The following is a 12,420-nucleotide window of genomic DNA, read 5'->3' as shown; positions in this document are numbered from 1 at the left end:
TTTTCCACATACTTTGGATTTCTTTGGGATATTAATTAAATTTATCAGAGCGTCATGATTACAGCGCATGTGAGGAAATGAGCACGGCTGATTAAAGCTGCTGTTTTAAATGTGCAATAATCTGTGTTATTAAGATATGGCTGTAGAACTACAACCAAGTTAATCGTTTAGTCTCAAGACAAAGTCCACGTCTGAAATTGAACCAAAGGAAGCACAGGATGTCTGCAGGAACCGAAGAGAACAACACGATCATTCCTCCGCTGATGTACTTCCATCATCACCTTTGATGATTTAGATCACAATGGAGCAAATACCTGCTAAATGTTTCACCTTGATTAAAAAAAAAAAAAAAAAACTTATTACATGTTCTGGAGAAAGAAAACAAACCATGTGATTTTTGTTTTGTTCCCAGTTTATTGCAGTGAGGTTCAGGTGGCTTCAGTGAGAGGATGTTCTTGGGTAGAAAACAGTAGGAAGATGGTATTTTTTTTACCGGCACCAGATTGCTGAAGCGATTCTGGTGTCAAACTCTTTAGAGCCAAGTCTTTTCTTATTTTCCGGCCAGCTGCTCGTACAGCTTGGGGACGTAGTCGTCCCACTCTGCCTGGTAGCAGGTTCCCGCCACCGGGGCTCCCAGCTTGTACTTCTGCCTGAAGGTCTGGATCTTGAAGGCGCCGCGGCTGTCCCCGGAGCGGTTGGTGAGGACGGCCTCGGAGCAGGACAGGCTGGCCGGCTGCTCGTACACCAGCCACACGTACCTGTGGAGACCTGAGGAGAGACAGGCCGTACATTTTAAATGTTGCTCCGCAGCAACAACACTGGTGCTGAAAACGTGTCACATTATTTTACGAGCCACTGAAATTTGGCAAAAATGTCTAAAAGTAGTTCTGAATTTCGATTATAGAGCTGGAACAATGACTACGTTTACATGCAGTCAAAATTCGGGTTATTGCTAATATTCCGGTTACTGAAACAGTCGGAATATTCCATTTACATGGTAATTAATCATTCGGGATATCTCGATCAAACCAGCGACGCACGGAGAACGTCATGACGCAATTCCCGTCATTTCCACTTCTTCCTGTATCCAAATTCAAAACAAATATTTTCGCTTACCTTCTTTTAAATCTCGCTATCCCCGTACTTTCTACCGCCTACAAATGCCAAAATGTTCATATCCTTCATTACATTTATGAAGTGATTAGTCTCCTCCTCACTCCAAAAGTGTGGCGTGGTCTTGCGTTTCTCCGTGTTTATAAGAACTTCCTGGACTCAAAAGACCAGGATTCCTTGCAAACAGAGCATGCGCAGAAAACAAATTCATGTTCCGTTTGATCGGGATATTCCGTTTGGCATTTACATGACTGAATATTTTTAGTCATGGTTTTAAGGAGTAACCCAGGGGTCATATTCGGGTTTTTTGAACAAATTCGGGTTATTCAAAGGGGTTATTGGTGTTTACATGGCCGCGCAAATTCGGGTTATTGCCAATATTAAGGTTTTAAAAGGGTTATTGACTGCATGGAAACGCAGTCAGTCAGTACGTGCACATGCAGCGATTCAAGGTGGTTGGAGATCTGATCAGATAATGACATGCAGAAGATTGGATCAACTTGTCTGATTACACATGCTGTTCTGAGATCAGACTGAATCAGATTGAATAAACCACTGTAACCAGAGCATGGCTGACTCCGTGACGCTAGGTGGCGCTGTACCCGAGGTAACCATGGTAACCATTTCAACAAAGAGCCACTTCCGGTTGACCTCTGTTTAACAACGAAAGGAAAAAGTGCATTCTAAGGGCCAATCCCAATTCTGCTTCACTCGCCCTTCTTTTCTCCACTCGCACTTCTTTTCTTCCCTAACCCCTAAAAAAGAAGGGGGAGATTTTAGGGCACTTGAGATCTAGGGCACTTGGCCCAGGTGCCTGTCCCATTTCTCCTACTCCCCCTCGTTTTCATCCCTAACCTGATCAGGAAGCAGAGAGCCAAAAGCTGTTTTAATTTCAGCTGTAGCGCTGTTAATATGGCACTTTATTAAGTTTTAATATTTTTTCAGGTATAAAGGTAACCTTAAGATCCGCAACCGGGGCTCAGTTTATCCAAATAACGCCTGTTAAGAAATTTGACCCGATGTTTTCGGAGATGAGAAGAGCCGCCGCCCCCGGGGAGCAGCCTCAGCTCACAGCCCGAGAACAGACGTCTCCGCCGGGTCAAGCTGCTGCGTCAGCCCCGGGAGAGAAACTCTCTCTGGGACGCTGCTCTGTTGAGAATCACGCCGGCTGAAATAAATCATTTAGGAAGATGTTGGTTTAATAGATGAAATCTAACAGTTGTAGCTACGCCTGTTAAGAAATTTGCTCCGAAATTTAGAGATTTCTGTCGGCTCCGGAGTTTATGCCGCGTTCCATTTTCCTCGGAAATCGGAAGTGGGAACTGGGAATGGCAGCCATCTTGGAATGGTAACTCGGGGGTGGTGAAGACTCTCCCACTTTCCCAGTGGGAAACCCCACTTTGAGGGGCGTTCCAGTTGAAAATTCCGACTGGGGACTGGGAAATCCCCACTTCCGAGGATAAATGGAACGCGGCATTAGGTCCGCGTTAAATAGACGCAGCCTACGGCGTAGGGTACGGCGTATTTAGTTTTTTTTTTATGCCACAGTTTGCAGATTGATTGTTGATGCGTGGGCTAACGTGTCTGCTGGGATTATTTTGCGAGCTTTTGCAAAAGCGTGCATTTCCGAGGCACCGCACGGCACGGAACGTGACTCTGACAGCGAGGAATTCGGACTGGCACAGCTGATTTAGCGGAGCTCTTTAATGCAGAAACAGAGGATGAGACTTAATGGGTTTGATTAATGTAAAAACTGAAATAAAGTAGCCTACAATCAAACAAAGTTTTGCTCCCGCTGTATTTTTAAATACCACACTCCTGTGCTTGTGTGTGTTCTTGTGTGTGTGCCGTTTCGGTCGGTGCGCCGTGTGTGTTTTAAATACAGAAATATGACACAAGACTGAGGCTTGGCCTTTTCACACGGCGCCCGTATGGTCGCGAAAATACAATATTTATATATGAAATGTCAGAATAGGAAATATTTTGACGACACCCCTGAAGCAGTCACACGACACCCCAGGGAGCTACTACTGAGCAGCGTTGCGTCGTCTCCTTTCACTTCCGAGTGAACCCCCCCCCCCCCCCCCGGGGGAAAACCCCACCCGGGGGGAATTCTCGAGCATGCGCAGACTGTAATATCCATGTCTCCGGACACATGGCATTAACAAGGCGGTTGCGACTGGCTTATCTAGGTGCTGCAAGCGGGTTGATGAATCCAGTCTGATCAGATTACTTGACTGACTTAAGGTGTTCACATGCAGTTTAAAAGTCAGTACGATGTGTGCAAATGATCTCCAACCAGTTTGAATCGCTGCATGTGCACGTACTGACTGATTCCTGTCTGATCTTATAACTTATCTAATTCATTAAATGTAGGGGCATCACTGCCCTCTTCCAGAAGCAAGCGTGAATATACGAGTGCAGGTTGATAATAGATATAGTTTTCTCGATCCAGTTGGTACCATCTTAGTCGTGTAATGGTGAATCCCGAAGCTTTCTTCACTCTTACCTGTGCCCTTGGGTGGGCCGGAGCCGACGTAGTCGGACATGACGCAGCCGGAGGACACGTCGTTGCCCTTCATGTTCACCACCAGAAAGTGGTGCCACTCTCTTAAACAAAAGAAGAAGAAAAGAAGGGGAAACTATTATTTGGTCAGCAAACTCTCTACAGTCATGTGTGCAGAATCAAGAGTATTTTGTGTGTTTTTGAACGAGACATAATGAGTCCAATAGAAGCATCATCCTAAAGTCAGAGTCCTTACAAACAACAGGAAACTGGACCATATTACACCGGTCATGAAATCACTACACTGGCTTCCAGTTAGTCAAAGGATAGAGTTTAAAATCTTACTGTTGGTCTACAAAGACCTGAATGGTCTTGGACCAAAATACATGCTGGATCTGTTAGTTCCTATGAAGCTCCCAGACCCCTGAGGTTCATCTGGATCTGGTTTGTTGTGGTTCCCAAGAACCAGAACCAAGCCAGGTGAGCAGGCCTGGACTGGGACAAAAATTCGGCCCTGGACTTTTTGGTCCAGACTGGCCCACTACATTTCGTGTGCAGATACTGTGCCAACTCGCCCCCGTAAACACACAAGCCCTTATTAACACTACTATACAGGATCTCTTTACATTCTGGAGCCTTGAATAAAAGAAATGATGACTACAGTACACAGTGTGTTGCTCACTTGCTCTTAAGAAGGATATTAGAGAAAGGATTTAAGATTGAAGTGTTTGACTCACTCGTACTGTATGTGGCGAAACTGGTGATGATGGCATTGCTAAAGCATATTTGGCAGGTGGAAAAAGTACAAAAATATTGTACTTAAGTAAAAGTACAGATTTTCTGCTTGAAAATTACTTAAGTAAAAGTAAAAAGTACCCCTTAAGAACATTACTTAAGTAAAAGTATAAAAGTACCTCAAATTAAATATAATAAAGTACCAAAAGTACATGGTGTAAAATGTACTTAAGTACAAAAGTAAAAAGTACAAAGTACAAAATTATTTTCAAAAGGATTGCAAAGAAATTAAGTCCCAACATTGTCATGCTGTAGAAAGTGGCTTTATTCCAAGAATTTGCTTACAACTCTAAATAATGGTGATATTATTCTGACCCCTTTAGCGTTTGTCTCCATTACCCCATTTTAATTTCTCCCTTTGCCCATCACTGCTGCTGTATCCCATTGGCCCCGCTGACAGGTCCACCCCCAGCCTGTATATGCAGTGATAAAATTAAGCAACCCCAGCTGAAGGAGGATGAAGGAGACTCATGAACTGATGGAACTTTTAAATGCCAAAACCACCTTAGAAGGGGTGGAATGAATGAATGGTGCCCATGGACACTCCCTGGGATGAGGATGGTGGAATAGGTGGAAAAACACAGAAAAACCCTCCAATTTTTACATATGGCTGTTGACGAAAACAACTGAGAAACCATACTGTAACTATAGGAAATAAAGTTTTAAACCAAATGACAATCTCCACAGAGTGCTATACTGAATTATGAATTATCTTAATCTTGTTTTATCCTTTTAAGCAATAATAATGGATAGGTTCCTGTATCTATTCTGTACTGTATTTTTAACTAACACGTAGGCTAAGATTATTTATGAACGATCTAAACCCATCCATTTTCAAACCTCACAATGTAATTTATGCTTGAATGTATCAGGTCGGAATATATTCTTTGCAAAAATCCTACTTAAGTACAGTAACGAAGTACTTGTACTTTGTTACTTTACACCACTGATATTTGGTATGTTGTTAGATCAATGTCCTTCATGAACAAATAGGACTGTGGGCAGAAGAAAGGTGCATGTTGATACTTAAAACACTAAAACTCTGGTGACATGATTTGGGGGATGTAATTATAGGTTAGAAATTGTGAAACTAGCAGATCTCTATGCTCAAACCACTTCAAGTATAAAATAGTACAACAAGCAACTATCAATTAATCATATGAATATAGTTATTTTCCAATACTTTATATACTATACTATATATATATGATTTTGTAGGCTGACACACCAAACTATGCAGATTTTGCGATTATGTCAAGTAACGTTAATAGACAATTAACGGTGCAATTAAGTGTTTATCCACAGCATGTTAGGCTAGCACACACTGACCTGCCATCACCACCACCTATCTCCTGCTCCTGTACCACCATGGCAGCGGGAGCCTCACTTTCACCCTCCTCCTCCTCCTCCTCCTCCGACATCATCACCTGCTGCTGAGACGGACCCACGGGCACAGCTGAAGTCCCGGAGGCCAGGCCGGCAAACATGGTTACCATGTTTTTGCTGGTAGCAGCATCATGAGAGAGTGCTTTTTTTTCTCTCTCTCAACTTTTCAGCACCGCCTTTTAGTTTTTTCTCCATTTTGCTTGTCTGTGTGCTGTTTCTTTCTTTCTTTCTTTCTTTCTTTCTTTCTTTCTTTCTTTCTTTCTTTCTTTCTTTCTTTCTTTCTTTCTTTCTTTCTTTCTTTCTTTCTTTCTCTCTCGCTCTCTACCGCTCATAACGATTGCTCATCATTAAAGGTGATTGGACGAGGGGGGGGTCTAGTACATGAATGGGTGGGACTCTTGGGCCTCTGTAGCCTGTCATTGGGCCGGCCAGGTATTCTTTAGACAGGCAAGTCACTGGGCCTCTGTATGAGTGATGTGTGAGAGATCATGGCAAGACGAAGCAAAAAAAAAAAATGGGCCACTGGCAGCCCATTATTGAACGGCCCACCGGGAAAACTCTGGGTACTCCCTATGGCCAATCCACCCCTGAAGGTGAGGCAGCGTTCAGTTATTCTGCTCCTCACCGGTGGAACAAACTTCCTGTAGACCTGAGGTCTGCTCCAACTGTCAGCTCCTTAAATCAGGCCTAAAAACATTACTGTTTACTGAAGCGTACTCCAGGGGCGCCAATTGGGTATGGCAAGGTATGGCAGCCGCCACACCTATTATTCTATTACTTAATACATATAGAATAACTACAAATGCAAATCAGAACAACATGATCGATTTCACTAGTTATTATACACTGCAAAAACTCAAAATCTTAACAAGAATATTTGTCTTATTTCTAGTTAAAATGTCTAATTTTTAGTCAAAATTTTTTTAATTACATTTAAAACAAGAGTCATCACCAGAAAAATTACTTATTTGACAATTTTCACCTGTTTCAAGTAGATTTTCACTTAAAATAAGTGGAAAAATCTACCAGTGGAACAAGATTTTTTTGCTTGTAATGAGAAGATAAATCTTGTTCCACTGGCAGATTTTTCTACTTATTTCAAGTGAAAGTGTACTTGAAACAGGTGAAAATGGTCAAATAACAAGTTATTTTTCTGGTAATGACTCTTGTTTTAAGTGTAATGAGATTTTTTGACTAAAAATGAGACATTTTAACTAGAATAAGACAAATATTCCTGGTAAGATTTTGAGTTTTTGCAGTGAGCGAGACTGCATTTGAAAAAGTTCCAATTTTCTTGACCACACGGATAAGCTACATAGCAGACTTCTGTGATGAGTATTTGCTGGACGTGTTGATTGATACTCTAGTTAAGTTCTGTGACTCGTAACCTTGCCATACCTTAGCTTCCACTGAATTGACGCCACTGGCATACTCCTAAATTAAATACTTACCTGCTGGACTCTACTGCCCTTACTTTTTAACAACTTGTGCTTTTTATTATTTTAACTCTTTTCTTATTGTATTTGTTATTTACTGTTTAATTGTGTCTTGCTGCTTTTCATGTTGATGCAAAGCACTTTGAATTACCTTGTGATGAATTGTGCTGTACAAATAAACTTGCCTTGCCTAAAGTCCTGTCATGTACTTAATCTCCAGATCCTGCTTCTCTCACCTGAACTTGGGATCTTTCCTGCTGGGGGCGTCAGGGTCGGTCAGGGCCAAAGTGTACAGTTTATTTGAGTCACATCCCTCCCACTCGACAGCAGTGGGTCGATTCTGAACCTGCATGTGGACAAAGCTCAAATTAACCGGTGTAGTTGCCGGCACCGGCCAGGCGGGGGCGCGCTTTCCCCGCTGCAGCCGCTGCAGACCTGCAGGAGTCATTATATAAAACAATGTTGCCAAACATTTACAAACATGTTTTTTCGGTTACCGAATACTTTGAAGTGGCGATGTTTGTCTGGATAAACAAGTGCATTAATTTTTTTGTAGCTAAAATAAGATGCTACGTCGCTCGCTTTGACTAACCTGTGTTGGGGTGAGCACTTTCCCGAGCTCATCAATTTCTGTAGAAGTGTATTTAATGCTCAGGGGCTTCGCAGGCTTTTCCTCCACCTCCTGCAGGGCGAGGGCGCCGGACCACTGGCTCAAATCGACGGGCATTTTAGGCTCTGTTCCGTTTGCAGACGCTGACTGTTATGTCTATGGTTACAACCACGCAGAGGAAACGCCTGGATGTGCTGCGTTCAAGGACCACCGGGATAAATGACAACTAACATCGAGCGTGCGTCTTGACGCGGCCTTTGAGGCAGGATGCGGTTGTTTTTTTAAATGTAAAATTACAAAAAAAAAAAAGTAAAAAGAATGTTTAACCATGATTTGTTTGGCCAAAATTGGCTTAAAGTATTTATCTAAATTCTTATGAAATTCAAATCATCATTTATTCAAATACTTACGCCAAAACCTCCAGACTTCATTTCATTTCATTTTTCATTTCATATTTATTTATTTCGAGCAATAAACATAACATAAGTTACCTGCGTGCAACATAAAATTAAACAAATACCTTTTATCAGGTTTATCAGGTGCAGGTTCAAAATACAAATTAATTCGTCAACACTCGAAAGGGAGTGGGAAGAAGAAAATGTATTTAATCCCACCCCTGTTTTTCATTAACAACTTGACAGATTTTTTTTTTTAAGGCTTCCTCCTGTCTCAACATTTGAACCAAAAAAATGAAAAAAAGACCTATATCAAATTATAATAAAAACTTTTCTACAGTTCACCTCACCTAAATTCACACACATTGTGGCTACGAAATGCAGATGCGTTTCATGGCCACAATGCCTGCAAATCCAGGAACAATGTATATAGTAATATTTATAGTTAACCGTTAACTTATATTTATAATAAACCGTTAACTTATATTTATAATAAATACCAGCAATGGTAAGAGTAACAATACCAGAAGGTAATGGACATAATGGACATGGACATATAGTACATACATACACGTCAGTGATGGTAAGAACAACAGTACCAGTAGGTAATGGACAATACAAACTTACTAAATGAGGAACAACAATTACAAACATTTCAAGCCCGAAGTTGATTAAACAAAGTGTTACCACCCGCTCTCTTTATAATACTTTATATAGCAATTTAAATCTGTGGATGTTTTGGCATTGCTTGTGTTGGATATCCAGCCTGACTCAGAGACAGTTTCTTCCCCCAAGCTGTTGCTCTGATGAACTCTCATCACTCATAGTCTCAGAGTATTCAATCATTGTGCAATAATAATAATAATAATAATAATAATAATAATAATAATAATAATAATAACCACAATCATATGCTGTAACAATGCACCTTTTAATAACCATGTCTACCTGAGTAGCCACACCTTTCACTTTCTTTTAAAATTGTATATATGTTAATAAGAGCCATTTGTCTATTTACTGTACAGTGAGTGAAATAACCAGAGTCAAATTCCCTTTCTGGCATGTTCAAACTTGGCCAATAAACCTGATTCTGATTGTGAAATCTAGCACTATTAACATATGTTGATTGTGTCTTTTCTCCAGCCCATTTTCACGATATATTTTTGTCATATTAGTAACAAACAAGTCATTATTATATCATTATAAATTATTGAAACCAATTCAATGATTAGATCAATAAAGTAACCAGTTGTGGCTCTCATGTTTAGCATTTTGTAGTGAGTACGTTTTTTTCCAGCAATCTTTTCACCAGTGAACGTTACAAACAGCACTTTTCATGAAATGCCGCTAGAGGGCGCAGTAGCGCCAGAGAGGCCTCGGATTTGATTGGCCAACATTTGAGTCAATCACATCACCCGTCCCGAGGTCGTCCCTCCTCCAAGCCACGTGCTCCTTTAAAAACGGCTCTCAGTGAGTTTGCACATTTAGACAAAAGCGCATGCCCAGCCTCCATATGAACTTGATAAAAAAAACAATAATAATAAACGTACTTGCTTTTGTCATGTTGAGGGACGTAAGGACTTGTCCCAAAGTTCTCTGAAGTGACATTTAGTCATATCAGACAAATAATCCAGACAATATGCTTTTTTTCAGTAATTTTCATTTTCATTCATTTAAGACTGAATATAGATCCATGACACAAAGTCTTTTGCTCTATGAGGGTCCATCTAAAAGCTATTTTCACTTAAATAAGATTATATGTCTGGCTGTCTTTGCTGAGTGAATAAATCACATACAGCTGAAATAGAAAACCAGTGAGTGAATCCTTTTTAAGTGCCTGTGCTTCCACTTTCTTCTTATAGTACTGCTGTTGAAGGCCCACGAGTGCTTTCCTGCGGTAGAGGCCATCCGAAGACGGCCGCTCTGTCTTCATAAACAAATGTGTACGGCCAGTAATAATACTCTAATAGGCTGTCGTGTTTAAACAATCGTTATTAATGGGGTCTAAAGCGAACCAGGAGCGTAGCTGATACACCACCTGCAGCACCCTGAACTTGTAATACAAGGTAGGATACACATATACATACATACATATATATATATATATATATATATATATATATATATATATATATATATATATATATATATATATATATATATATATATATATATATATATATATATATATATGTAGAGAGAGATGTATATGAAAGCATAGATGTATCCTATCGTTTACATCAAATCCATAGCTAGAACTAAAATGACAAATATACTAAAAATGGAAGAATGTATGTATGTAAATAATCTGGTGCATTGGTGCAGCTGTGGTTCTAATCAAAGCAACAGGTTTCGGAAAGCCGTGATATGTCACATTTTAACATGAAATAAAAAAGAGACTTGTTTATTGGGTCGCTGTCGCCAAAGTATGGCCGTCTTGTTAGTGTCTTTCTGATATTAAACTGCAATTTTGCAATTTATTGTGCAATGTTGTTAAAGCTGGCATATTCTTTGTGGGCTCATTTAATACAACTTTTTGGAAAGATAATTTTAAAGAGCCTTTTATTTTTAAATTTTGACAGTAGCATACCAGATATGTTTTAATTGCTGATGCGGGTTTGTTGATTTTTTAAAAATGAGCCAGATAATAGCCCATTTTGTACACAACTGAGGTGATGCAATGTGTAGTAGTAGTGTTTAAGTGTCTTTCTAACTACTCTCCAGTCCTGGTGTTATAAATGCTGGTATAATGAAATGTTTTTATTGACTAAGTTGGCCTAAGTATATATATATATATATATATATATATATATATATATATATATATATATATATATATATATATATATATATATATATATATATATATATATATATATATTGGGGCTGTCAGTTTAGCGTGTTAATGAGATTAATTCATTACACTGCTAATTATGCGTTATGAAAATTAACGCAATTAATTATGAGTGGCAAAATGCGCGAGAATTTTAAATTTGGCCCATTTAGGGACCTGTAGGCCACTTGGGAGGTCACTTCCCACCTGCTGCTAGTCAAACAAATAAAGCAGGTGACAGACATGGACGACTCAGGAGAGCAAGGCGAGCAAATCTTTGATAGGGGCTTTGAACGGCAAGTTTATGTATAAAAAGAAAAAAGACGGGACTATCGACAAGAACGCAGTGATTTGTACATTTTGTAAAAAAGAATTTTCCTATCACCGGAGCTGCTCCAGCCTGAATTATCATTTAAACGCTAAACATGTCCGGACAAGTTCCACTGCAAACATTACAGGTACTAGTACTTGAATTGCTGTATTGAGGCTGCTTTAGTTTTAATTTTGAATTGAGAGTCCGCTTAAGTGCCTATTTGAGACTCAGCCTTATTTTATTTCTGGATTTTATTTATTTAACTGTATTTGTATTGCATTTTTGAATAATGCACCTGGCCTAATTGGTTTGCTGATGTGCTTTAGCTTTTTCTTTTGAATTTCATTTATCAAACACACTTCACCAATAAAAATGTAGATTTCAAATCTTCTCTTCTTAGTGTATTCAATTGATTAGTTGTGCACTGTAATTTTGCAATGTCCTAGAATTCAAATTCTTTATTTGGGGATCTTTAGCAGATATGAGATTAAAATGCAATTAATTAGATTAATTAACTATAAATCCTGCAATTAATTAGATAATTTTTTTAAATCGCCTGACAGCACTAATATATACAGGGGTGCAGATCCGATGTCAGGATTGGGGGGGACACCAACGTGATTTTAATTTTTAATTTTTTGCCAATATGCAACTCATACCATGCCATAAATTGGTAAAGGCTCGCCAAAAAATACTGCACAGGGAATCATTTATTGTGCTTACCTTTCTTGTTTATTTGCAGCCAACAGTGTGAGTCACTGCTTACTTAACTGTTATATTCGTAAATCATAATTTTAAGGGTTTTGGGCATGTAGTGTCTACTCATCTCAAATTCTTCTCACCATCTTCCTTTTATCCTATGGGACTACTTTATGCACGATCAATTGATATATGGATGAAATATGGAGCCCTAAACAAGTTGTTTAAACTAACTGATCATGTTTTAACAAAGTTACAGTTATGGTGGTAAACGGTTCTAAAAAAAAAGGACCCATTGCTTTCATTCTGTACACCTCAGAACGCACCGTGGATG

The 12,420-nt window shown here is 39.5% G+C and overlaps 1 protein-coding gene across 1 annotated transcript; it reads right to left on the bottom strand.

The window, feature by feature from the left end:
• Positions 1–462: 462 nt before the first annotated feature.
• pebp1 (phosphatidylethanolamine binding protein 1) lies at positions 463–8,058 on the bottom strand. The gene is made up of 4 exons (XM_061729874.1): positions 7,829–8,058; positions 7,473–7,582; positions 3,623–3,723; positions 463–768 (listed from the first exon to the last, which is right to left on the bottom strand). Exons 1-4 carry the CDS (start codon positions 7,961–7,963, stop codon positions 551–553), a joined length of 564 nt encoding a protein of 187 aa, XP_061585858.1. The 5' UTR covers positions 7,964–8,058; the 3' UTR covers positions 463–550.
• Positions 8,059–12,420: the final 4,362 nt, after the last annotated feature.

This window comes from Cololabis saira, chromosome 9 (assembly GCF_033807715.1).
Source record: "Cololabis saira isolate AMF1-May2022 chromosome 9, fColSai1.1, whole genome shotgun sequence".
Classification (NCBI taxonomy): domain Eukaryota; kingdom Metazoa; phylum Chordata; class Actinopteri; order Beloniformes; family Belonidae; genus Cololabis; species Cololabis saira.
This window is presented reverse-complemented; position numbering and strand designations above follow the sequence as displayed.

Coding starts and splice junctions, on each gene's coding strand:
- pebp1 (XM_061729874.1), bottom strand. CDS start 7,963: ATGCCCGTCGATTTGAGCCAGTGGTCCGGCGCCCTCGCCCTGCAGGAG. Junction 7,583..7,828: donor AAGTGCTCACCCCAACACAG/GTTAGTCAAAGC, acceptor GTCCACATGCAG/GTTCAGAATCGACCCACTGC. Junction 3,724..7,472: donor AGGAAAGATCCCAAGTTCAG/GTGAGAGAAGCA, acceptor CTTTTGTTTAAG/AGAGTGGCACCACTTTCTGG.